Source organism: Kogia breviceps, chromosome 7 (genome assembly GCF_026419965.1).
Source record: "Kogia breviceps isolate mKogBre1 chromosome 7, mKogBre1 haplotype 1, whole genome shotgun sequence".
In the NCBI taxonomy this organism is placed as follows: domain Eukaryota; kingdom Metazoa; phylum Chordata; class Mammalia; order Artiodactyla; family Physeteridae; genus Kogia; species Kogia breviceps.
This window is the reverse complement of record NC_081316.1, coordinates 102478321-102505032: the sequence shown is the minus strand read 5'-3', so window position 1 is coordinate 102505032 and position 26712 is coordinate 102478321. Positions and strand designations below refer to the sequence as shown.

At 46.1% G+C, this 26712-nt stretch overlaps 1 protein-coding gene across 19 annotated transcripts in view; it reads right to left on the bottom strand.

Annotated features, from left to right (window-relative positions):
- The window catches only part of NCAM1 (neural cell adhesion molecule 1), a 333434-nt gene that overhangs the window by 33611 nt on the left and 273111 nt on the right, over window positions 1–26712 (bottom strand). For 5 of the 19 annotated variants that reach the window (XM_067038952.1, XM_067038953.1, XM_067038960.1 and 2 more), the window contains exons 8-15: window positions 20280–20422; window positions 13880–13909; window positions 9652–9802; window positions 9137–9321; window positions 8689–8785; window positions 8210–8380; window positions 6488–6619; window positions 5365–5379 (exon numbers count right to left, since the gene is read on the bottom strand). In XM_067038952.1, coding sequence (XP_066895053.1) covers window positions 5365–5379; window positions 6488–6619; window positions 8210–8380; window positions 8689–8785; window positions 9137–9321; window positions 9652–9802; window positions 13880–13909; window positions 20280–20422 — 924 coding nt within the window. The remainder of the gene's footprint in view (window positions 1–5364; window positions 5380–6487; window positions 6620–8209; window positions 8381–8688; window positions 8786–9136; window positions 9322–9651; window positions 9803–13879; window positions 13910–20279; window positions 20423–26712) is intronic. The other 14 variants (XM_067038955.1, XM_067038968.1, XM_067038963.1 and 11 more) reach the window with 3 other exon arrangements.

Sequence of the window (26712 nt, the reverse complement as noted above, 5' to 3'; positions counted from 1 at the left end):
CACCAAGGGGTTAGGGTCAGCCAGCAGCCCCACTGTCTGCTGCTCTGAGCACATGCTGGCGTGACACCCGGATCTCACTCAGCAGCTGTCTGCCTCTGCTCTTTCCCTCTGGAGTGCTGGGTTCATAACTCCGGACAGTGGGAGGCCTGGAGCTCTCCCTATGCCCGGGGACTCAGGGGAACAAAAGGGCAGGGTAGCCGAATAAAATAAGGTGGTAAACGAGTGAGGCTCAGGCAGGGTGACAAAGCCCGAGACTGACCAGGTGACACCACGGCCGGCTTACTGGCACTGCTCCTAGGTGGGCCAACAGTTTGATAAATGCCAGGTTTGTTGTTATTTGCCGGGGGCGGGGGTACGATTCCTTCTCGCGTTTCATAGAGGAGAAGAAACAAGGCTCCCTGGTAAAGGGTTAAATAATGTGCCTAAGTGCCTACGGCCAGGCACATCTGCAAGCAGACACTGCTTCTTTTCCCACAAATATTTAGGAGAAATATATGCATTTATGGAGAAAGCAAAAGCTACAGACCTCGCTATCTAATTTCAATGTCTGAATCCAACTACGCCAATTAAAATGAAGGGGGAAAACACAATGACCCAAACATTTCTTATGACCCTGCAGAATAGACATTTTTCTTGGGAAATTCCTTTGGCTTCTCCAAATAATCAGCCCACTATGAATCCCGAGGACAAGGCTGGGGCTGCCACAGCCTCAGGGAGCTTGTCTGCGGGGTTTTCTGTCCAGAGCCACGCTTCCCACTTGCCTCCTCTTGCGGGGAGAGCCGTCCCCCGTGAATCTGAGCGGACCTGTGCCTACTTCTCATCTGCTTCTCTAAAACCCGGTGCTGCTCTCCACCAACAGAGTGGGATTATCACCTGGTAAGGGAGGTAACGTGACGCAGACCCACTGTGGCTGGCAGAGAGCAAGCAACCTGCCGAGAGATGGGTGAAGAAAATGATATACTCACTATCTGGATGAGACAATGCAACAGGGGTGGAAGAGCTAGCAGGAGCCGCTGAGGAAAGAAAAATGAAGGTGAAAAAAAAGGGGAAAAAAAGATCATTGAGGCACACAGATACTGAAGGGAAAAATGGAAGAGGAAACCCGGGGGTGTCAGTAAGAGAAGCTGAAGCGAGTTATAAGTGGGAAGGAGAACCCCATGCATGAGAACAGGTGGCCGGCGGCCCAGCAGAGAGCAGGGCCTCTCTGACTTCAAGCCCTGAGCCTGTGCGCCTGCCAGGCCCTGCCGTTCAGGTAAGGGACTGGGCCAGGAACAGCTGCAGAGGCCTCCAACCCCTCCTGAAAACAAAGAGCCAGTTCAGCAGGACCAGCTGTCTCCATAGGATCAGGTGTCAGGAGGCAAGGGAACTTGGACCCCAGCTTAAGGTGAACCAGCAGAAAAGGGGAAAAGCACTTTGTTTTTTGCCATTACCTACCTCTTCATGTGTATATACATAGGCATATACCTACGTGGATGGCACGTACCTATAGCAAAACCTGTGTGTCTCACTCTCTGATTTCAAGGTCCCAATGAAACAGAAACAACTATCCTCCTTGATGTTTGTGACTGGGTGAGGTAGGGATGGTTTGGCATCTGGATGGTATGACAGCCACTGCTGCCCTCCAAACCCTATGAAATGTGATGCTCTGGCTGCTGCTGTGTGCACAGAGGGCAAAGCAAATTAACATCGAGTGTCATTCTTGCCCTCGAGAGAAAGGGAATGTTCGAGGGGCCGGGACTGACCAAGTTAATGCTAACCAACTTTCTGCATGGAGAACCTTTAAAATGGTGCGTCCGAGACGTTTTGGACACTGAATGGATCTTTCGTTTTTCATTGGCAAACATTCAGAAGTTGTCCCAGCAGCAATCACAAAACATAGTCCCCTTAGAGAGCTGTATAGAAATTTGGAAAAACATCACTGTATCTCCAACACTGCGTTGACACTCACGGTTCTGTCTTTCTCGTACCTTCCAGATGAGGGTACCTCATTAAACCATCGAGTACGATGTCACTGGAATCAGAGCAAGACAGGCTACTAACTCATCATGACTCGATAGCCTGGTTAACTCTGGTAAAAGTGTATCTCTCTCTCCTTTTTTTCCTTTTTATTTATTTATTTTGTGTGCTTTAACCATAATATATTACAATGCTTTAACTTATACTTGCCATGTGCCACCTAGGGGGCAAACTGTGAAAACAAAAAAGTCTCAAAATGCCTCTTTTAAAAAGTAGAGACTCACTTATGACCTTTATACCCGGAAAGAAATTGTCTACATCGCTTCACGGTACAGAAGCAAATGAAGAGGTAACATTCAGGCCATGGGATCCTGAAGGCGTGTGGTTCATTCATGGAGGAAAGAGTCGTAATAAACTGTCACATCATTTCTTTAGGGCTTTAGCAGCTCTGAGAGGAAAGCAGCCCCTCTCAGGGCAAACAGAGGTTGTGAGCTTTCCACCTAAGAGTTTCTTGGCAGCACGCAGACACCTGGCCTAAAAATACATGAAACAGGGACTTTTTCCCAGGTTGGAATTCCGATTGTCCCTTTGGAGCCACAGCTTCCTTTGCCTTCACAGAAACAAAGGGACCTCGCAACAGGTAAGCCCGGTTTTCAAATGGGGCCGCTCCGAAGCAGGAGTCCTTGAGATACTGGCTAGTTTCACCTGCTCATCCCTGTTTTGACATATTCATGCCGCCAGATGTGGAGTAGTCTATTAAGGAACCATGAGAGCAACACTAATACTGAGACATTTCAACAAACTTCAGGTGCTGAGGAATGGCTCTCCCCTACGCCTCCCAACCCGGAGGGGCCGGCAGCATTGAATCTGTCCCGGGTGCCAGCCCCTGCTGACCTATACTGTCTCCTCCTTGGAGGTGGGGTGTACCCAGCGCCTACCTCCAGTGCTACAGGAGCAGGCGGTGCACCTGCACCCCGACATCACAGCAGGGGAATGCACTGTCGGTGGGCAAGATAAGTCAGCTTCAGAAACCAACACCCCTGGTTCCTGGGCTCAGCGTAAGCCCACAGCTAAACTGATGGCTGATCTCGTTCAAGCTCAGACAGCCTCTGGGTCTTTCAAGGAAAGGGAGCGAGAGCTCAGAGAAGGTTCTTCCTAAAACGTATCCTCATTTTCTAGCAGCAATAACTGGGGTTTGTTCTGGCAGTGGCAAATGTTGGTGTCTTCCTTCCAACTGTAACCTGTTCTCAGGATGGCTCTAGGCACGACAGGATACCCCTTGGGCAGACATCCTCACTTCAGCAACTCTAGGAGGGCTATGAGGGTGCAGGGGAAGTCCATAAGAACCAACTTTAGTGAGAGCATAATATTCTCTTACCCCGCCCAAGCCCTTGAAAAAGGCATGTTCAACTCTAAAACTGTGCCACATTCTCCTTATCTAAAAGAAGTTTGCTTTTTAATTCTTTAAACCATACCTTTATTAGGTGATTGAGAAAACTGACCTTTCATGACACTAGCAATGCCTGCTGCTGTATCACTCACGATTGACTTGGAATAGAGAACTGACCCCACCATTTTCCAAAGGACTTCTTGGAATCTTGGTCAATTATCCATCTTCGTACTGGCAGACAACAAACAATAAAATCTAGAGGTCTCCTTTTCTAAAAAAATTAAATGTTGGCTTTTAAAACAAACCAAAAAATTCTCTATAAAAATTCTCACCCTAACAAAGGCTGGCCTGGCAGTGAATGAAAATCGCTTATGACCTTTGAATTTCAAGACCCAGTTCCTCCGATTCAGTACTCAAAACCCCGTTACTGGTTAGACACTCAGAAGGAGGCCTGACCCTAGCCTTCCTCTCTGTCATATAACTAAGCTGGCCTTCGTCCACTGCTAAATCCAGAGGAGAGGACACCCGAAGACCAGGTTAAAGATCCAGGAGGCAGGTGCCCTCGTGCCTTCTGAATGCACTCAGGGCAGAGCTGAGCTGCCAGCCCAGAGCACACAGCTGGCAGTCCTAGCCGTCAGCTCCACCCAACACACGATTCCGAATCCTTCCAGAACTGGTTCATTCAGGAACCAACTCTGCTGAGAGAGTAGATTTAGCACTTGCTTGAAATCTCAGAACGCCTACACTGAGCTACTTAGTTTTCTGCTGTTGCTGCATTATTTCTGAATAAATTTCAAAAAGATAAGCTTCCCTGAGTGCCTTTCAGGAGCTAGGAGCTTTTTATGAAAAGAGTGTGCAGGGCTTCCCTGGTGGCGCAGTGGTTGAGAGTCCGCCTGCCGATGCAGGGGACGCGGGTTCGTGCCCCGGTCCGGGAAGATCCCGCACGCCGCGGAGCGGCTGGGCCCGTGAGCCACGGCCGCTGGGCCTGCGCGTCCGGAGCCTGTGCTCCGCAACGGGAGAGGCCACAACAGTGAGAGGCCCGCGTACCACAAAAAAGAGTGTGCAGCTTAAGACTTCCCTCCACCATTCTGAGCTCAACCTGGGAAGAAGCTGAGCCTCAGTGGATGCATAGTTTGGGGGGGCATCTGTGCAGGCTGAGACCAGACCACAGTTCTGTTCCTGGAGTAGCAGGCTTGCTTCCTGTTTCCCCTGCTGCCAGATCCACTGTTTACAGCTTACACGATTAGGGTGTCCTTCCTGGGGAGAATCACCCTCTTTCTGCATTCTAGGCAGTAGAGCTACTAAGTAGCTGGTCAGTTTTCCCAAACATGGAAATCCACATTGCAAGTAACTTAGTGCTAGAGAACAGAGTTGACCAGAACTGGGGGTTTAACTCCCCTGCAGGATGTATGTACCCGTGATTTGAACCCAAGTTCATGCTGCTCTTTACAACTGCAGCTGCTGCTGCACGAGGTTCCCCTAACCATTCTCCTTAGAACCTTCCGGCTACCATCCTGTCGGACAGAAAAGGGAGAGGCAGTGAGCTCAGTTCTTTCACCTCCTAAAAGCAAATGTGAAAATCCTTCCGGGTTCTTGTGCCCATGAAGGGGTTTTGAACAGAGGCCTGGTGAGGCTGTGGTCACTTTTCTGGCAACCCGGCTAAAGGTGAGACGGTGCTGTAGCCTGTTATTCAGAGACCCTCTGCACGCCTCCGCCACGCTTGGCTCAGCAACATGTTGCCACAGGGTAAATCGTCACACACAGAAATTAATAAATAAACACAATTTCAAAAGACACAAAAATTGCATGCTCTAAAACAGCACGAGTGTTAGCCTCTTGGTGTAACCTACGGACATTAACAAGAGCACAAGTAGACTAAGGTCAGTGTGGTTAGGGCCCGGACGATATCATCTACTTCAGCCTCTAGGGGACAAAAGGGACCAGAACTCAATTAAAAACTAGAACTAGCAGATGTTAACGCTATAGAAACAGGTAATGAGGTATGAAGAGGCACTTACGTGGAAGAGGGCTATCTGCATATCCCATGGATGGAACACAGACGAAAAGAAAAGACAAGAGACAGACCCAAGAAAAAAAAATAAGATGTAAAAGAAATGAATAGGATCCGCAGAACACACGGAGCTGGAAACTCAAATTATCAAATTACTTCAAATCCAGAAAGAAGCAATTCCTGTACGAGGAAGATGAGACAGGCTTTCTACTTCTGGCAAGAGGTAAGGGGATCACTTCCCAGGCCCCTGGCTTCAGAGAGAAGAGAGCAAAGGATCCCCCCCCGTGTGCTTTTTAATCCAGGAGTCAGAGAGGGCCCAGGGAGCGGAGTCTGTGCTACAGCATCTTCTTCAACCCGGATGGACTCACCATTCTCCCAGGGCAGGAACTCCAGTCTGTGGAGGGATAGGACTAGACCAGGGCTCACCCGGAGCCTGGCTACGTGTGGGAAGGGAGGGAAAAGTACGGCATGCCTGGTTTAAGGAAACAGGGAGTGATGGAGACAAACAGAGCTGCAACCCTGAATGGGATCAGGAAGGAGCGACTCCTGGAAGAGGCCTTGACCAGGGAGACCCCGACTGTGCTCCGATGTGGGAAGGGAGGAGGCGTAGGAACGTCAGAGGCCATTTTTCTCCCTTTTGCCTTGTTGGGCTTTTGCTGCTGCTCATATATCCTACAGCAGGCTCCATTTTCCTATAACTGAGTATCTCTGCTGCGTCAAAAATCCCACAACTAATTATGTCAACTGTCGCTGCGTTTACTGTCTTCCTTCAGGTCACCGGCTGCTTAGGGCCCTGGTGACAAAAAGCAAATCTACCCAGATCCCTCCCTACCACGCTGCCGTGATTCTTCCTGTTGTCTTTAATAACATGTGTTAGTGGTTTTCCTCCCCGGCTGTTATTCTAACAAGCTGGACCAGCTGCTATGATGGTGTCACCAAGCCCTTCAAGAAAGTGAGGACAAAGGGGGACTGGGTATCAGCCATCACGGAGGGCGAGAGAACTAGGAGGTGGGGCCACTGTAAGCAGAGGGATGTGAAAGACAAAAAGCTGTCATCTGAACAATGGATGGGCTCGCTCACGGTCCCCCCTGCCCCCAAGGGGAAGAGGCTGCGCAGCTGGCTTTACTTACGGACTGGCTGCGTCTTGAACTCGGAGGCTGCGCTGATCTCGCCCAGACCCTTGCCGTTGAGGGCCGCCAGCCGGACCGCGTACGTTGTCTCGGGCTTTAGGCCCACGATGGTGACGATGCCCTCCATGCTGGCTGTCATGAAAATACGAAAAGGGTCACAAAGGAGGAAAAGCCTATTGGTGAAATGGTGTAGCTGCTATGGAAAACAGCAGGGCAGGTCTCCCCAAAGTGAAACACAGCATTCTCATTTGATCCAGCGATTCCACTTGTGGATATATGTGCAAAAGAACTGAAAGCAGGGACTGGAATAGATATTTGTACACTCATGTTCACAACAGCCAAAATGTGGAAACAACCCAAGTGTCTGCTGACACATGAATGGATAAACAGAATATGGTCGATACATACAATGGAATATTATCTGGCTTTAAAAAGGAATGACCTTCTGACACCCATTACATGGATGAACCTTGACGACATTACGCTAAGTGAAATAAGCCAGACAGAAAAGGACACGTGCTGTATTATTCCACTTATATGAAGTACCTAGAAGAGTCAACTATACAGAGACTATTACTAGTCAGCTATATAGAAAGTAGAATGGTGGTTGCCAGGGGCTGGGGGAAGGAGGGAATGAGGAGTTATTGTTGAATGGGTATTGAGCTTAGGATGATGAAAAAGTTCTGGAGATGGACAGTGGTGAGGGTTGCACAACAACGTAAATGTATTTAATGCCACCGAACTGTACACTTAAAAATGGTTAAAATAATACATTTTATGTTAAATATCTTTTACCACAATAAAAAAGTTAACTAGAAAAAAAAAAAAAAAAGCCACAGATTTGGTATGAGGTTTCAGGGGGGAAGTCAGGGACGTAAAGGATCATTTTCTTCTAGCTCTAATCCTGATTACCCAGAGAGTCCTCCCAGCCGTCCCCAAAGCTGAAGGAGTGAAAGGAGCTTCCTGGCAGGATGAATGCTCAGGAAAACTGGGTTGAAAGATGTCTCTGAATTGCTATGACACCGTGTCCTAGCCCACTCCCAATTCTACCCTTATTTCCAGGATTAAAAATTTCTACAGAAACGAAACCTACTTCACTGAGTTATTCCAATTAACCCCCAAAGGGAGAGTTCGACATAAATATATTCAGTCCTCAGGGAAAGATGATCCGAGCTCAGAGACTTCAAATTGCAGTCATCCAAAGGTTATTTTTCAAATCTGTGGTTTGGAAATATATCATAGGATTGACTTAAGAGCAGACCTGTCTTGTTGGCTCTGCTTATCTGGTTAATTACAGGCCAGTCCCTGAATAGACCCGAGCAGGCCTGGATGGGTGAGAGCAGAGAACCCGAAGCACATGGAACCCAAATATGCAGAGCAGGGGTGGACTGGACTCCTCTGGTTGTGCTCAGCACCTAAGCAAGGGCTTCCGCTCGGCATGTGGCTGAGCTGGCCTCATCTATCCTGGCAGGGTCACGAGAACCAGGTTCTGAAGTACCAGGGGGCAGAAGGCCAATAACTCTACATGAGATGCGACCACGCCCTAAGTCTGGGGAGCCGGTGATGGTGCTGCAGCATAGGAAGATCAACAGGACGGCACGTGGTGGCATCTGGCCTCTCTCAGTATTGGGGAGTGGTGTGCACCCTACCCAAATGGGCAGTCAGGGTGCCGGCATCTGGTGAATGCAAGGGGTGAGCGTGTACCGGGACTCTCCAACTTACCTTCTTTGGCATCATACCACTTGGAGTGCCACACTTCCTCGTCTATTGCCCTCCACTCAGCCTTGTATTTGAGGATGGGCACCCCGCCTGTGGCCTCTGGCTCATCAAACTGCACCTGTGCTGTGCTAGAATATGGCTCCACCTGGTCAATGGATGGTGATGATGGGGTGTCTGTGGAAAGGACATATATGGAGACTCAGGTGAGCCTGATTTGGCCCAGGATGTAACTCCCAATCATGAAACACATCTCTCTCATTTCTTTTAACTCTTGGGAATCTTGTCGCCTATATCCTGTCTCCTCCTGGTCCACCTCACCATGCAGTTCTTTCCCAACGTGTCCCATGTCCAGATCCTCAAAGCCCCCAGAGCTCCCGGCCTCTTCACCCTCACCCCCTCTTCTTCCCACGCTCCTGTCATCACAGAAGGTCACGAAAAGGGCCGGCAAGGGTGAGGGTGGTGCAGCCATAAGGGGTGCTCACCTGCTTGGACAAGGATGAATTCCAAAGACTCCTGTCCGATGCGGTTCACTGCGGTACAGTTATAGTTTCCAAAATCATTTTCAGAGTCCGGGGTCACCTTTAGAAAGAAGGAGCTCTTGAGTTACGAGTGTCCCACGGAATGGCCCCCACCTCAGATCCTTATTTATTGAACTAAAATTAGTAGAGCATAGAATCAGTAAAGCTGCAGCCCAGCCTTAACCCAGAGGGAACAGAAAAGGGGATCATGGGAGAGGCACACTCTGCCTCCCAGGCCCCAATCTAGCTCCGGGGAGAGAAAGAGGGCCGAGGCTCACTTTCTTCCTCAGCCAGTGGCTCCCCTGCTCAGGACGTGCCAGGGAAGCAAGTGAGAAGATGTTAGCTGTATCCAGGAGCCTGCACATCCTCAAACGGTGCCTCCTCCACCCTGCCCGCTGCCCCCCTGTCTCACCTCCAGGTAGCTGGCGGACGGGGTGTTGTAGATCTTGATATTGCTGTAGTTGGAGCTTGGCAGCAGCTGACCGTCTCGGAACCACGAGATTGTGGCACTGGGGTAGGCAAACACCTCGCAGGTGATGTTCACCTGGTTGCCCTCCCAAGTGTACACAGCCACAGGGCCCTGAAGCTTGGGGGCATCTGCAAAGAAGGACAGCAGCTCTCAGGAAGACTGCCACGATCGTGACCCCTCCCCCCACTCCGTCTCCTGGCACCAGGAAGCTGGTCACGCCTTGAGGCCGAGCTGGTGCCGGGGGACAGCAGACATCGGGGTCACTTCCCATGAGTTGCACAGGGAGACACGCAGACTTGTAAGAAGCCTGGGGATGGCGTGAAGGGGTGCCTTGGGGACACAGCTTTGAAATGGCCAGGGGCCAACCACCACGGGCCGGGTCCTGGCAGCCATTTCCCTCTGTCATCCTGAGCCTGCGCGGCCCTCCCTGCCCCCTGTCTTCCCACCGTTTTCCTCACATTGCACTTCGAGGTACACGGACTGAGAGTCCTGGCCGATGGTGTTGCTGGCGGTGCAGATGTACTCCCCGGCGTCTGTGTACTGGATGCTCTTCAGGGTCAGGGACGACACGCGGGCGTGGCTGCGCACCACCATGTGCCCGTCCAGGGTCTGCCAGGAGGGGAGGGACAGCGTCAGGCCCGGGGCTGGGCGGGGCCAGGAGACCGGGCCATCACTGTCTGCGACCAGCCTCACAGCTCTCTGCTCTCTGGGCCAATGTCTAAGTCTCGCTTTAGGCACCGACTTGCGAGGAGGCTCCGGAGAGCACTATGGGAACTTGGGTGCATCCCAAACAGAAAATGGGACTCAGTTTACCCAAGCAGCCTAGCCTATGTGCCAAGATTGGCTTGAGAAGGACAACCAAGGCCCCCAAGACGATTTGGTTGGCACATCTAAAATGGAAGCCAAAGTCTGGCCGGCAGGCATTGCAGCTGCAACAGTCCTGCCTCGTGAGATTCTGGAAAACCTGCACTCCCGTCCTTTCCTTCTAGTCCCCTGCTCATCTGCCTGTTCCTTGGTGCATGCACACATAATGGGAAATCTAAGTAAAAGAAATGATACAAGAAATCCATATTTCTGCAGATGCCTTACTTTCCTGGATGCTTAAAGGTAAAATAATCTCATTGAAAAAAGTCCAGCAATCCGGAGCTGAGGAGCTGTTGGGCTTGAAGTGAGGGGAACCGGGTCCCCTCTCCCGGAACAGTGATACAGAGAATCCCAGGCAGATTTGGGATTCTGGACACTATCGTCACCATATTCTAGCCCTTGACACTAGAATTGTCTTCCTGAGTCTCTGGAATTACAAGACTTGGTCAAATAGGGAATAAGCATATGAGCCCCGGGCAATGGGCACTGAAATATTTCCAAGGGGTTTCCCCCCTTGACACTCTTAAGTAAACTGGTTGCTGGCCTAGGAAGAGTCTAGGCATGTGGTCTGAGTCCAGACCCTCAAGAAAGCTGGCAATCTGAAGGAGTCTAGCTCCTCGTAGGCTGGGCCATACTCTTTAAGTCCAATGAGCGATATTCCATAAAGATAGACAGGTGAGTGCTCTGTATATCGTCCGTCATCCCATGAAGCTGGGCCCTTAAAGAACTAAAGAACACCTGCCTTCAGGTTCTTTTTGGCTGCTGGTTTGGAAGCCCCAAACCCAGCATTGAAATAACATATGGCAGCCAGTTTGGGGAGCTCAAAAGCAAGACACCATTGGCCTCGACAGAAGCCTCAGATCTACCACAAAAAGTCCCATCACTGGTAGAGCTAATCTGTTTCAGTCATTTAAGTCCCATCCCATTCATATCCAGAAGCCAGAACACAACTGCCAGCAAAGAGGCAGAAGAGCCAAGCAAAACCATCACTACCTACTGCAGCAAGGGCCAGCCCTCTCTGACGGGAATGCCCAGATGCCTTGGCTCTTGGCCTCCACGAGGCCTGGAAAGCTGTGAAGCTGATGGGCTGAGAAGCTGCACCCCAGGGGATGAATGAGAGCTGACACAGGCAGACGTGGAGCACTTATCTCAAAAGTCTACAGTCATGCACCAAACAAAATCTTGAAGCATCACCTAAACTCTTGGCATCAGGAGTGTGAGGTCAACGCTGCAAGTACCTCTGAGGGCTGACCTGACCTGCTTGTCATTCCTGCATTCCCAAGACAGCAGAATGAAGGCAGAGGGGCTTCCTGGTTCACCTCGGCCTTTCAGGTTATCTCAGTGAGATCACAGGTTCAGCCAACAGTGATGCCAGCCGGTGACTGAACTGTAATTTTTTGTCACACACCCAGGATTTGTCCTGGGGCTGCCACCACAAACACAGAAAACTGATCAGAATCTTTCAGAAGTCAAGAGAACATTTCCACAAGGAAGGATACAACAGCAAAAGATGCAAAGAAAGTCGTGTAGGTGAGAGAAGGCCATTAACAAGTAACCACAAAGAGGGGCATGAGCAGTTTTTACTCAGAATAATCTAGAAAATGGTCAAAGAGAAGCTCAGGAAATGGTTGCATTGACAGCCTTACTTTTTTTCCCCCTTCTCTCTGGTCTCTTTGTCTAAAGTTCTCTCTGGAAAATGTTCTCATTTAATGATGTCAGCAGAGCAGCAGGCAGCCTTCCATAGAGAAGTTTATTTTGAGGTGGCTCAAAACAGGATCGATGATGGAATTATTTGCCAGATGCCCAGTTCTCCCTCCGAGGGGACTCAGACAGATTCCAGTGTGATTGGACTATCTCCCTCTGAAATGATTTACTCTGGCACCAGGACAAAGTCAGAGAGTGCCACCTCCAAGCCATCCAGACCACACGTCATGCTGATGGTCCAGACTCGAGGAGGAAGCAGATAAACTCTGGGCACGAATGAAAAGATCACTACGGCAAGAAGACCGGTTTTGCAAAAATGTACGAAAGGCGATTATAATTGCTCTTCTCATCAAAACATTTTTGTCTCTCTTCTTGCAGGGAAAAGTCCTAAGGCTTTCCAGAACTTACAGGATGAAATCAGCCATGACCCAAGCCTTCTTTTGAGCTCATCTGGACTCAAGGTCTTCATCCCTGACTGAGACAAATAGGAGGGAACGGAAGTTCTGAGCCTCAGGGGGCAGAACTCACTTGAAAGTCAATTATGTCCAGAGCGAGATAACTTAAGATAAGGATACGTCTGCAAAATGGAGTGAGGTGTCTGCTTTCCTGGGAGTAAACCAATTACTTCCACTAATAATAACAATTCTCTCAACATCTCCTTAATGCTCCCTGATAAATCTCAGCTCCTCTTGTAGCCGTGTCTAAATCTGAGTGATGGGGAAGATACACAAGGCCAAGAAGAATGAGAGGGGTAGTGGTTCAGGAGCAGCTGATAATTAACCCTTCTTTTCTCCCTTCCCCAATCCCAAGGAGCCCATGACGTTTGGGCAATAAAAACATGCAGTCTGTGACAGCACTCCTGGGGAGTGTTTACAGGAGGCAGGTGTTTTAGCGAGGGTATGCATCTAACTACAGTCCCTACAACGGGGAGGAAGGAATGATACAAAGAGAGCTTATGATGAATTAGATTTGACGACAGCAGGGTGCAGAAACTAGCATCAATACCTGGGGACAGGCGGTCAACTTTTAAATATTAAACAGCATGAAATATTTATAGCTATGACCTGAACACATGAGTTATGTGTTCTGAACAATTATCATTTCCGAAAGACTGGAGGATGGGTTTACCCAATTAAAGTACAATCTACAGGATTGCCATATTCTACATTTACAATATTACACAATATCAAAGTTCCATCCGGAGAAAAGGGCTACTTTTTAAAAAAGTATTTATAGATTAGATTCTTGAACTTCATCTAAAACATACTGTTTTTTATTTCACTATCTGTCACTTAATCACACAAATCAGGTCAAGAATGATAGACATGATCATCCGTAGGGTCTAGGGGATATAGCAATTACAATCTAAAGATTTATATTAAGCTTCAGTTTTCAAACTAAGTCCCACATTACCCAAACTGAAGCAAGCAGTCAGAGAAATTTCAAAGGCTAAATATACTACTGACTTAAAAAAAAAAAAAGAAAAAAGAAAAAAAGAACCATTTGTGACAAATCATTCTAATCTCATAAACTCAATGCTCTATAAAAGTAACATAGATATGTTTAGCAATTTGGGAAAACCAATGAGAGATGTCATTTGCATTGCTCCGAGATGAGATGTGATGTGGTAATTTACCAAGACCAGTCATGATAAAATAAGTGAGCAACAAGATGAGTTGAGCTGGAAAGGTAAGGGCTGAGTGGGTTTTTAGATCATTAACTCTGTGACTTTATGATCCAAAGCCACATCAACCAGGTAAGAGTCAAAAAAATTTTATCATTTCAAAATGCCTGGCCTGGGGCCATTTATTTCTCTAAGTATATAATTACCTGGATGTGATTTTATCAGCACCAGCAAGAGAATAAGATCCAGTTTTAGGAAATAATAAGGATTTGTTCATCCACTCCCAACACAGCTTGCTTGCTCGCTCATCCTAAAGTGACACTATTGCTAAGTAATGTCTACCACTATTGACCTATTCTTTAATCTAACTGAATTACTAATTAATTTTAGCATGACTAATTAGTTTTAGCATGTCTGATTATTAAACTGTAGTGGTGAGTTGAACTGTAATGCTTTCAAAACTACAGACTGGCTAGTGGTCAGGTAAGCTATACCTCTTGCTTCTCTGGTCGAGTCCACGAAGCCTGTAGAGAACAAGATATAAAACACAACAAGAAAGCAGTAAAATTTTACAACATGTTGCTTTAGAGAATTGACGTATCACACTGCATTCCGTGCACATGCAGTTTCTTTTTAATTCAGAACTTTGTCCAAGGCCCACTTTCAACGGTGTGTTTACTACCCAGTTTAATTTAGGATTTAGCTTATGTTCAGCTTTCTTCCCCCACTTATGCACATTAAGATGTATAATTCAAAGGTAAAGTCTTTCCTAATCTTTGGAAGACGTACATATGGATACCAGCAGATATATTAGACTGCTCCTGTTCCAAAAACATCTTGAATATTCCTCGTACTATTAGGTGATACTATTAGTTCTAACCACACAATCTAGAGATACTTCTAGAGTAGGTCTCCTCCTTTGGATTTTATTGGACGGCTTATCATCAATATACTATTTTGTGCTCATGCATTTTGTAACTCTATGCATGCATTCTATTAAAAAATCAAATTTTTATTTTAAAAAAAGGAACAAAGAAAGGAGCAGAGGGTACATTAGGAATGAGAATTATGCCCTTAAGACAGGAAGTTTTGAGGATACTGAACTCTGAGTGCTATGGTACGTTCCAGTTGGTTCTTAAAGGCAGAGGGACACCCAGATGACATGCACACTTAAGCGTTCACCATCTTCATCAAAAATGGCATTCACAAAGGGAGTTTAGGTATTTTCCTACCCACATCAAGATTTTTATTTATCCAGCACTGGGGAATCTACTATGCTTACAGTTTTTCTGATTTCACGCTGGGAGTCAAAACTATCATATATGCATTATTCTTTTTATTAGAGGGCATGACTGCCTGATCGTCCCTCATGTTTAGATGGAAGAAGGGTAGAAACGACGCCAGAGACACAGTAATGCAATCCCGGGAATGCAAATGATTTAGCAAACATTCAGGAAGAGTCCACTAAATGCAAGGAGCTTTTGTGAGACATGAGGATGGAGATGTTGAATTATGTCACATGATGTTGGCATGAAGAAGAAAGTGAGAAAAGAGGAACACGCATAGACCAAAGCAACAGTGGGCCAACATGTCAAATGTGGTTGCCGTTTCCACATCGCTTAGAAGCTTGTCTGTCACATGCCAGGGCTGCATGAATCAAGACAATTTTCAGGGGCCCTATCATATGCAGTTGTTTGTTTTTCAGATATGATTCTTCCTGTGTCTCTCCTAACTTACTGTGGTTTTGTGGCTTTTAGGATAAGTAGGTGCTAGTAACACAATGCTTTTAGTAGCCTGACCTTCTACCTCTGTGCCTGGTGGGATAATAGGATATACCTTGACCCTGATCATTGGATGAAGGCATGTAGCCCACTTTAAGACAACCTGATATGCAAATATACATACTTAAAACCTAAACTAGTTAGCAGTGCTCTCAAAACTGTTAGTTCCAGTTTCTTTTAATATTTGCATGTTTTACGATCTTACACCCAAGTCTGTAGGAGTATGTATACAAATTAAAGTGAAGTGAAGTGATAGACACTTATCCTAAGTATTCCCTGTTATACTCCTGCCTGCATCCTGGATAAACTAGACTCCAACTGCTCAAGGCACGCACCTTTCCTAATGTTTAAGAGTGAGCACCTGTTGTACATTGAATGAGGAATTCTTCCTGGTGAAAAGAAACTTCAGTTTCTAGGGAATCCAGAATTTCATTTTTTTTAACGTCTTTATTGGAGTATAACTGCTTTACAATGGTGTGTTAGTTTCTGCTGTATAACAAAGTGAATCAGCTATATGTATACAAATATCCCCATATCCCCTCCCTCTTGTGTCTCCCTCCCACCCGCCCTATCCCACCCCTCTAGGTGGTCACAAAGCACGGAGCTGATCTCCCTGTGCTATGTGGCTGCTTCCCACTAGCTATCTATTTTACGTTGGGTAGTGTGTACATGTCCATGCCACTCTCACCTTGTCAAAAGGTTTCTCTTTGTTGTAGGATACTCTGTCTACTCAGAATTCAAGGTTCATGAAATGCCTTTCACTTATTTCTATCTCTTCTGATCTCAACTCTTTGCTCTTCTCCTTCTTCTTAGACATTAAGGTTTAACAAGCCTTTCTTTCCCAGTCTCTTCAAAGGCACTGATACATTCAAATGAGCACAGCCTGGACTTGTTCTGCCAGGGACAAAGTATGTAAATTACCATCCAGGGCTCTCACGCAATATGTAAATGGTACCTGGAATTTGGCACCACTCACTGCGGGTCTTTAAAATAACCGGCGATTTAAAAAATGAGCCTCGATAGGATGGGTAATAAAATGATGTCGTTGCACAAACTTTCTTTGTATCTACAGTTACTACAATGCCCTCCATACACATCGATCAAACTGACCCATTACGATATTCAAATTTTTTTTGTCAACAGACTACTGACCACTAAGAAATGGATTAACTTTCAGACAGATGATCTCCTCTAATGATCTCAGTGACCCAAGCTTAGCCTAGCTATTATCATTTGTTGAGTGAAACCAACTCAACTAGCTGAAGCCAAATGGATTGATTATAATCAATCTTAAATGAGTGACTAGACTAAACCTAGAGACATTGCCAAAGACAGAGTGTGACTTTTGGGCTCAGTGTACTGGTTTTTTCTTTTTTTCCCTTCTTTTTTAAATGAAGAACATCAGTATACCGTTAGAAAGTCACCACAAGCCTATGAGTGAAAGCCTGTTCTCCCTTCTTCTCCTAAGAAGGATTAATACTAGATTCAACTAAGCAGTGAAGCAAAAGACCAAGCTGCTTTAATCAGCTTCTGTTGTCACTAACTTTATTAAAGGAAGCATTGAGCCTTCCATGAACGTCATCAGAATCATAAGAGAGCACCAAGGCGTGAGCCACTCACCCCAGGGAAGCGCCGGTGGCATTCTAAGGGCTCTGTACTTGACCATGTTCCAGTCAACATTTTAATCAGTGACTTGGACAAAGACATTTCAAATAAGCATTCATACGAGGTTGGAAGCAACAGCTAATAGAGATGCTAGATGGCAGTTGCATGGGGAAGGCTGAATTGCCTGCCCTTGGGTCTTGTGCTTGGAACTGGGGTCACCATCGACTGCTATAGCCCATTGCTTTTAACAAACATAGATAAAACAGGGGGGACCCACATTGGTTGAAATGCCCTGGACCCAAAGAACTCTAAGGACAGTTCTGATGAAAGCCAGTCCTGACTGGTCAGAAAGATGGACTAAAATAGTCGTTCTCAAGCCAAGGAGTGTTTCTGTATGTGAAGCTTTTGGTAACGACAATGATTAGAGCTGGTTACTAACATTTAAAGGGAAGGGACTAGGGATGTTAAATATCTTGCAATGCACAGGACAGTCCCAGTGAAGAAAGAGTCTTCACAAACTGTCATTTGTGACCCACACTGAGAAATACTGCGTTGCAACAAACAAAACAATCTTTAATAGAAATAAATATACAATTCTACATTATTGGTTAAGCAATCAATTGCATAAGGACAGGACAGGGGATATGCAGCTTAAATGCAGTTCATGCCAAGAAGAGCTGGGCATTTTCGTTGATCACAAGCTCAACAGGAGACAACAGAACGAGGAAACTGCTAAAGGGTTAACGTGATGTTGACAGCATTTCAGTGTCCAGATCAAGGGAGCAATGAGCCAGGAAGTCTCCATTAGCTATACTGGGCACCACAAAGTTATAGGGGACACTAGGGAAGTGAAGCTCTCTAGTACAGGATGACTAAAAAGGTGAAGGGTGTGGAAACCATAAGATAAGAGCAGCAGTGAAAATAAATGGATGTGTTACAGGGCAGAAGGCTGACTAAAGGAAAACTGGAGAGCTAGTTAATGGCTCTCACACAAAGGACTGAGTTGTAGGGGCTGGAAGGCTGAGAAGTGGCAGGCGCAACGAAGCAGGGCCTCTTGACCATCAGTGTTGGCCGCCTGACTGCAAAGAACTGACACTGTCACCCTTCAAGCAAGGGCTGAGTGACTTTTTGGCAGTGAGACTAGATAACGTCCAAAGGCCCCTTCCTTCCGACCTTCTATGATTCTGGCAGGTTATGCGATCTACTTTCTCAGGAGGCTTCTTTCCCTTCCCACTAGAAACAATTGGCTATTCTTACTGCTCAGCATATAGTCTTGACTTTAAAAAGAAAATTGTTTTCTTCTCCTCCTATAATTCTGTGACTCTAATAATCTTGATACCTAATTATCAATATGTATAATGCAACTTCAGATGGAGGAGAAAACAAGGAGTAGCTGTCAAAGGGAAAGTGAAATTTACTATCTGGAGACCACCTAGCTCACGAATAGGCCATCTCTGTTTCCTTAATTTTTAGCCACCCCCAGTATAAGATGGCTATCATGCCTTTTTGATGTCAATATGTAATGAATAGAAATAGTAATTTTTCTATACAGCATTTCATTTAGGCAAATATGCTGATCTGGGGTCACATCACTGGCCAATTTGGCAGGCTTGTTCTAACATTGATTCATTCATGTTGCAGTAATGTCACTTGAAGGCGGTCCACAGTAAAAGAAAGTGCAACACAACCTATGTGGCTGGGCTTAAATAATTATCTCAGATTGAGACTAATGATCTACACTGGTAATTGAACTATGCAAAGCCTACTTGGCTTGACATGGTCTCTGCTAGACACCTTTGGTTTTTATATTTAGGAAGTATGAGTGTGTGATTAATGCCTGGTTTTTGGTTCTCATTCTATAAAAACGAATTCACAGATACAAGCCAGAAGTGCCCACCTATTAAAGGACCTGAGGTAGGCACAAGTCTTAATAACTCTTCTGGTCTAGCTTGGCTGTTGAGCTACTCCTAGGAAAGATATAGAATTTAAAACCATCATTCATCTGGAGTAGATGTTATTTCTGTCCTTCCCTTAAAGATATACACTGGGTCATTCGGGACAAATCTACTCTCAAGCCTGATGTAGAAAAATCTGCCAAGTGGCAGCCCTGTGGTTTAAGCCTTGAAATGTACATTCAATCCACGTAACACACACGATGGGAGCTAAAATCTGAGCTGAGGGTTTAATTCCAATGTTGATAAAGTATCCAAGTAAACACTACATTACTTAATTCGGTTGGTTTGCACAATATCAAACAGCATATGCAAGTTTCAAAAATACTTAGCAGTTCCTCGGTTGAGTTTTTGTTAAGTTGAATTCAACTCTGGAGGTAAAACTTGCAAAAATTAATGGGTTTTTTTGGAACAGCAATTTCTGTTCCTCTTGATTTAGTTTTGTTTTCTATTAGTAGGAGAGAAATCAGTTCTTCAAATGCAAATCCCAAATTTGGCTCTGAAATTTCACACTATCCCTTTTTAGCTTTATTTAAGTCTACCCTCTCTAGGGATTTCCTTTAGGCAGGCAGAAGAGTGAAGATCTATCTTTTGTGACATTCTAGTCAATCAGCCATCCATTATAAATGTTCTTTAAAGCCAAGGCCATTACTCCTGAATAGGTGACAAAGCTCTGGCCAACTAAAATGAAACCCATTACTACAGGATATATGAGATGAGATGAGATTGGAGAAGTGCCATAAGAAGGTTTAAGTTGCTTGAAAACCAAGCTTCTTCCTCCCCCTGTCTTTTGGCCCACTCAACAGCAAAAGGCTGTCTGATGTGGGGTTACCTCAATTTTTATAGACTGTTAATAATAAAGACAGCTTTCCGGTGGTCTATAAATCCATGTGCTTGAAAGCTAAATCTTCCCAGTCATTTAAATTTGCCAGGAAGGTTGCTATAACGTTCTTCATCTCTCAGAGAATATATTGTGGAACCTGGTGTAATGATCATCACATAGAAACTGCTAATTATTTTTGCCTTTAGAACAAAATGATATGCAAGTGCGGCCGAGAATACAGGCAGACACAAAGGCAACCAAGCTTTTGTGCATATAGTGCTTGTAGAGCATGAACATATAAATCACAAGGAGAAGAATTCATCGGCTCATCCTGATCCCTAGTAGTTCTGGGACACATTTCCTTGGGTGCTCCTGAGATGATGCTAATATCACCCAGTGCACCGGGACTTTAACTTTCCTTGTTCCTCCCAGCTCCATAACCTTGGTTTGAAAATCACTATCCCCTTCCTCCTTGCAACATCTAACCTAACCATACCCACTAATATCGCACCCCTACAAATCCATGCAAGGAATTGTGTCTCTTCCATCTCAAGGGGATGCTGAGCAGGCCATAGCCAGGGCAGGCTGGAGGAGGGGGGCCATAGGACCTGGCTGCAGCCTCCGGTGACCACATCCCATTTTCTGGTTCACCGAAGAGGACTGGGCATGGGGCAGACTCAATCCACGTAGAGTCTGCATTCCATGGCCCTGAAACTCTTGGGCGACATTATACCTTTTCTTCGCTGCTGATGTTTCGGGTGGATGTTCTCCAGGTGATTGAGGGAATGGGGTCTCCTGAGGCTTCACAGGTAAGTGTGACCTGTTCCTCTAGTTCCATGGCAGTCTGGTTCTCTACGTAGGTGATTTTGGGTTTTGCTGAAAAGACAGAACACTTCCATGAGTTTGACATTTTTTTAGCTTTCCAGGTTTGAATTATAAAGGCACCATTCAACAAAGGTTATCAACTTATTAATCATAAGGCCGTATTCTAGGTGTTGTATGAGTTAATGAGCTGAACCCCCCAGCAGCTTGCAATGGAGCAGGCAAATGACGACACCAAAGTGACAGTAATAACAACGTCCCGAATGGGGAGAGCACTGAGGGTGATGGTGCAGGAGGCCTGAGCAGAGAAAGAGCCCTCCTCTGGCTGAGTCTTCATGAGGAGGCAGTCTTTGGGGCTGGGTTGTGAGATTTTCAGTACGTGGAACTCTGGGTGGACACGGAGTCATTCCGAGTGCAGAAAGGTGCGTGCGTGAAAGCAAAGAAGCAAGAATGTGTGGGGAGAGGGTGGGGAAGAGAGCAGAGCATCAGGGTCTGCGTGTCTGTGCCTCAAAGCAGTGGGAGACAGTGCTGGACCCAGGCAGAGAGCATCGTGGTTGCCCGGTTACAACTCTGGCTTGAATTTTATCCCCTGCCTGGTGGAGACCCACTGACAGTGTTTAGTCAGAGGAATGAAATGCTCACTTGTATTAAAGGAAGGTTAATCTAGGCAAAATTGAAGATGGAGAAAACCTGAAGGTGGGAAAACCAACCTGGAAGCCCTGGCATTGCCCCAGATGTGATGTAATACAATCCCGAACGTCCTCTCGGGGGTGGGTGGCGGGAATGGAGGAGAAAGGGCAGCTTCAAGAGAGATGCTGAAGGAAGGCTTTACAGGAAGTGGAAGCGAACAGAGGGCAAGTAGAGATGGGAAGAATCCAAAGAAGAAATTAGGAGTCCAAATGACTCTGAGATTCTTAATACCTAGGAGGGTTGTGTTAGCATTAACTCAAGTAAGGAAATGTGGTGGGTGACTCACTGGGGGCTGGGGAGTGGGCTGGGGCTTGGGAAGAAGATGAGTTGAGGTGAGCTCATTTCCCAAATGTTTTGGGTAATGCAAGAAAGTACGAGCATTTGAAAGCTGAGTTTAAATGTAAAAACATCAGAGAACATTGAATTTTCCCAATTTAAAACAATTATCCTCTGAAATCCATTGAAGAGAAAAGATGGCACTGCACAAATATAACTTATTTCACTAATAAAGAAAAAGGCCAGGCTAGATAAACAAACAAACAATAGATAAATTAGAATTATGGATAATTTTTGAAAGAATTACATTTCCTTTATATTCAAATTCATACAGTAACTCCAAGTAGACTATTAAAACTACTGCCTATTATATGTCCTCCAAGTTGAGGCCTTAATTCTGTTTTAATAAACAGAAAACAATGATGGAGCTGTGCATTTTCTGTAGCAAATATCTACTTCTATATAAGATGACTCATTTAGTTCAAATATTCTCCTACAGCTAATCTGTACTAATGGCCTGCTTATAGCAAATCCTTTTTAAAAAAATAATTAATTAATTAATTTTGGGGCACTGTGCTGGGTCTTCGTTGAGGTGCACGGGCTTCTCTACTTAGTGGTGCCCGGGCTCCAGAGCGCTGGCGGGCTCAGTAGTTGTGGCGCGCGGGCTTAGTTTCCCCGCGGCATGTAGGATCTTAGTTCCCCAACCGTGGATCGAACCTGTGTACCCTGCACTGGAAGGAAGATTCTTGACCACTGGACCACCAGGGACATCTCCACAAATCCTTTTTTTTTAAATGTGTTTTTATTGTGGTAAAAGTCACATAATATAAAGCATACTATTTTAACTATATTTAACTGTACAGTTCAGTGGCACTAAGTACCTTCACATTGTTGTACAACTCTCAGTGTCATCCATCTCCCGGATTCTTCACTTTCCTAAACTGAAACTCTGTCATTAAACACTAACTCCCTATTCCCCCTCCCCACCCGCTACCCCCCAGCCCCTGGCATCTACCAATGTACTTTCTGACTCTGTGAGATTCCCCCTACATGAGGTGCCTAGAATAGCAAATCCTTTTGGATGGTTAGCACCCAGGCACATCTCAATCCAATGTGGTCAAATGATTACAAATTTGAACGGATGGAGCCCACGTGAGTGAGGTTTTCCCACAGGAAGGTTCTGTGTCTATCTTGATCAACAGAACTTTCAAGGAGGTTATAACTCATATTGGATGGAGTAAGTGTTAAGTGTGTTGAACCGGAGGTTTTAGAGAGGTAAAATAAAAGTTGCATTTTCTCTACTGTTAAAATCACAGATTGAAAAGTTAAAAAATCAGCCAGACTACTGAATTCACTGAACTGCGAGTTGGCCTGGGGTCTGGAGGCAGCCACAGGAAGGCTGACTTTCTGGCCTCTTGGAACCTACATGGACATTGTGAGCCAGACAGCGCTTGCTGACCTTGTCCCACTCCACGGTGCTTTGTCCTGGCAGCAAAAGGTTAGCAGAAGACAGACAAGGGACAGTTAACATCTATTAATGATATCTGGTCTTGGTGACTCCATTTCCCAGATGGTTATAAAGGCTACACTGTGTTAAGTCTTTGAACAGGCAAAATATATTCTTGTTAAAAACATTATTAACAATGGCTAATTTTGTATGGGCTACAGAGGCTGTTGGAAGGAAGGCAAGCTTCTCGCTGGTAACTTATTCCTTTCTGCACTTCAGAAGCAATGCTATTGTTGGGGCTAACTGAAGGCTTAGAAAGCTGCCTTGGAAATAGGATAGCAATACCATTTATTGTCCAAATTGGGGCATTCTAGAGAGTGAAAGGCGTGCTCTGAATAATTACTCTGGGACAATGGGCTTCACTAAGCAGACAGGGACAGATTTGGGGTCATCCTGCTTATGAAAGCTTCCTTCCTTCTGAACACCAGAATCTAGAAGAATCTCTCCAGGTTTTATCTGTGGATGGTATGTGCACCATCTTAATGAACCTCCATTCTCGGTCCTTGTGACTTTGGATCCCTGTTTTGTTCTCCACCTGCCGCCATGGGACTTAATGCCTTAGAATGTTCCATTGCACCTCTCCCCATGGACCCTCCTGTGAGCACAGCTGTCTTTGTGAGTTTTCTAAGCATGCTTGCTCTCTCCATCCAGCATATCCATGGCTCTGCACCCGGCCACTGAGGGCCAGACTTGTCTACTCTAACTCCAATCCAAGGTCCTGCGAGGCCAAGGAGGGCTCCAGGGCCCCTGCTTCCCTGCACTGCGGTGTTGGGCATGACCGGGTACCCCTTCCTTCAGGAGCCTGTTTGTCCCTTGCTGTAACTCACAAGGGTGGCTTTGGTCCTAAGGGGTCAGCTAAGCAAAGCTTCTGCCCACTGGTGAACTTGTCTCAGACCATAGCACCATGAGGCCTCAAGAGCATTTGTATGGGCATAATAAGAATCTGTGGAGACAAAAATGCTTCTTTAGAAGGGCCCAGGGGAGGGGAGCAATGGAAAGTCATAGTCAAGTTTAAAGGAAGGTAGGATGCTCTTAGTAAAAAGAGCTTCTGGCTGATAACTAGGGCAGTGCATGCTAGAACACGTCCCTTTCTTAGGAAAAAATGGTACTACTTAGGATAATTACAATAGTCCCTAATTTAGATATGTCCCTTACACACTAATTGCTAGCCCTTCTTGAAGCCACCGTTCTGAGAACTTCTTTACTATCTAAGCTACAGGCTTCTTTCCTCTTCTGCCTCATTGCTGTAACTCTGCTGCTTCTGGGGAACCTACCCCATGTCTCCCCAAATGCTGGTCCCTGATGGCAAGGCAGAAGGCAAAGGAGAGGGAAAAAGGGGCTGAAGAAAGATGAAGTCCCAACTAGCTAGCTCTTCCCCACCTGGCTCCCAGGCCTTAGTACCAATCTCCAAAACCCATGGGGAGGCCAGAAGGAGGAGGAGAGAAAGGAGGTCAAGAATGTGAAATGAAGAGAGAAAGGAGGGTACACATGAGGTACCAGGTTGCTCCAAGGAGACCATGTGAACTCTCCTCAGGATGTTACAGAGGAGGATGGGGCCCAGATTAGAGGTGGATGGGACCCGGAGGATGGGGCGTCTATGATCCTTTTACCTGTCTCTGCAGGAGTCGGCCCACATCTCCTTGTTTGCCCTACTGGGCTGCCTAATGACCATTCTCCCAGTTGCAATCTTGGGAAAGAACTGTGGTAGTGGAGTGAGAGAGAGAGAGAGAGAGAGAGAGAGAGAGAGAGAGTGTGTGTGTGTGTGTGTGTGTGTGTGTGTCTGTGAGAGAGAGAGAGAGAGTGTGTGTGTGAGTATGTGCATGAGAGTGTGTGTGTGAGAGTGTGTATGTGAGAGAGGGAGTGTGTGTGTGTGAGTGTGTGTGTGAGAGTGTGTGTGTGTGTGTGTGTGAGAGAGAGAGTGTGTGTGTGATGCAGGAGGGAGGAGGGTGGAAATACAAATCCTGCAGTCCCACAGGTCCTGCATCCAACTTTCCTGCCTCCTTCCCTGGACTCACCCACCCTCTTCACCTTAGCACAGCCCCACGTGGCTCTTGACACTACACACTCCTCCTTCTCGGGGCAGCCGTCGCCACCAGAGAGGCCTGGAACAGAAGCCAAGATCTCTTCTTGACCAGCCAAGTTAGAACTGAGCGTAGTTCCGTAGAGAAACCATGTAACCCATGGAGGTAAAGGCAGAATCCACTAGTCATTCCATATGGAATTCAGATGTAATATGTGTTAAACTGGGTTTCATGGAGGAGTGACCACCATTGCCAGCCCCGGGAATGGATGTGAAAGCTGGGGTTTGAGTCCCGGCTCCTTGGGTAGGACACCGAATCTCTCTGTGGTCAATTTCCTCACTTGCAATATGGGGATAAAAATTAAATCCACTTCATAGGATTGTGATGAGGTTAAAAGAGGTCACTTATGGATAGTACTTCACATACAATGTACTAGGCACATTATACGTGCTCACTTTGCGTTGGGTATTATTATTATTACTTTATTGAGCTGATATGTAAAAGAAGTTCCTAAAGACAAGTGATTACATGTTTCCAGGTTCATCTCCCTGCCACATACATTATGCTTCATTCATATGAAACTAATTATGATTCCCTCATTTATTCAAACACAGGTGTCTATTACATGCCTGGTGATGTTCTAGGCCCTGGGGGTATGCCTGTGAGTGGAGCAGACACAGTCCTCGTTCACAAGTTCACATTCACCACAACATTGGCTCTTCCGGCCTCGATGCCTGTGTGGCCTGACCTGAAAGGCTTGTCCACCTCTCCTGCATCTGGGAAACTCCCACTTGGGAAAAGCGTATCATCTTCAAACACTTCTCTAACTTCTGTCACACAGGACCAGAAATCAAATCTTTTCTTATAAAACACTGTGCATATTGCTATTATGAAGTCATTAAAAATTTCAGCACTGATTCTCTCCGTTAGCCTGTGAACCCACTGGTGAGAACAGAGTACCTGTGATTCATCTTTGTAACCTGGGTAATGGCTGGGCCCACAGCTGGTACTCAAATGTTGTTAACTGACACCATCTATTAGAATTTATGCGCTTATATGTTTATGTCCCTTTTTGTGCTTCTCAGGGTCAAAAGACCACATCTTACTCATCTCTGTAGCCCCTCGCCCAGCAACAAGGGCGCTTAGTAAGTATTTGTGAAAATTAAGGAATACATTAACAAATGCACCTGTCTTTCATCTAGAAAAACTTAAAATCAGAGTGACTGGGGTAGATAAGTCAGAATCAGAGAAAAGACTGTCAAGAATATTTTCCAGGGCTTCCCTGGTGGCGCAGTGGTTGAGAGTCCGCCTGCCGATGCAGGGGTCACGGGTTCGTGCCCTGGTCCGGGAAGATCCCACATGCCGCGGAGCAACTAAGCCCGTGAGCCATGGCCGCTGGGCCTGCGCGTCCGGAGCCTGTGCTCCGCAACGGGAGAGGCCACAGCAGTGAGAGGCCCGCATACCACAAAAAAAAAATAAAAAAAAATAAAAAAAAATAAATAAAAAAAAATAAAAAAATAAAAAAAAAAAAGAATATTTTCCAAGAAGTTTAGCTTCACTTTCGAGTATGCACAGTTAATTTAGACCAAACTGATAACCTGGTTCTAAGCCCATTAATTCATTGTCATTAACGAGTAAACGGGATTCATCTGGGATAGCAGGTCCAATTGCACATAAACGCTGGATTTTCAAAGGTCTGTGTTTACAAACATCAGTGAGTTCTCCGGATCAGGCTAAACAAGCGGGTCCCAGGCAGGTTCCCAAAGCGCAGGTGCTGGAACCACCAGGGAGCTGTGTGTGCCAGGGCTGCCCCTGCGGTGTCTGTACTCTGGCAGCACCACCGACAGTGG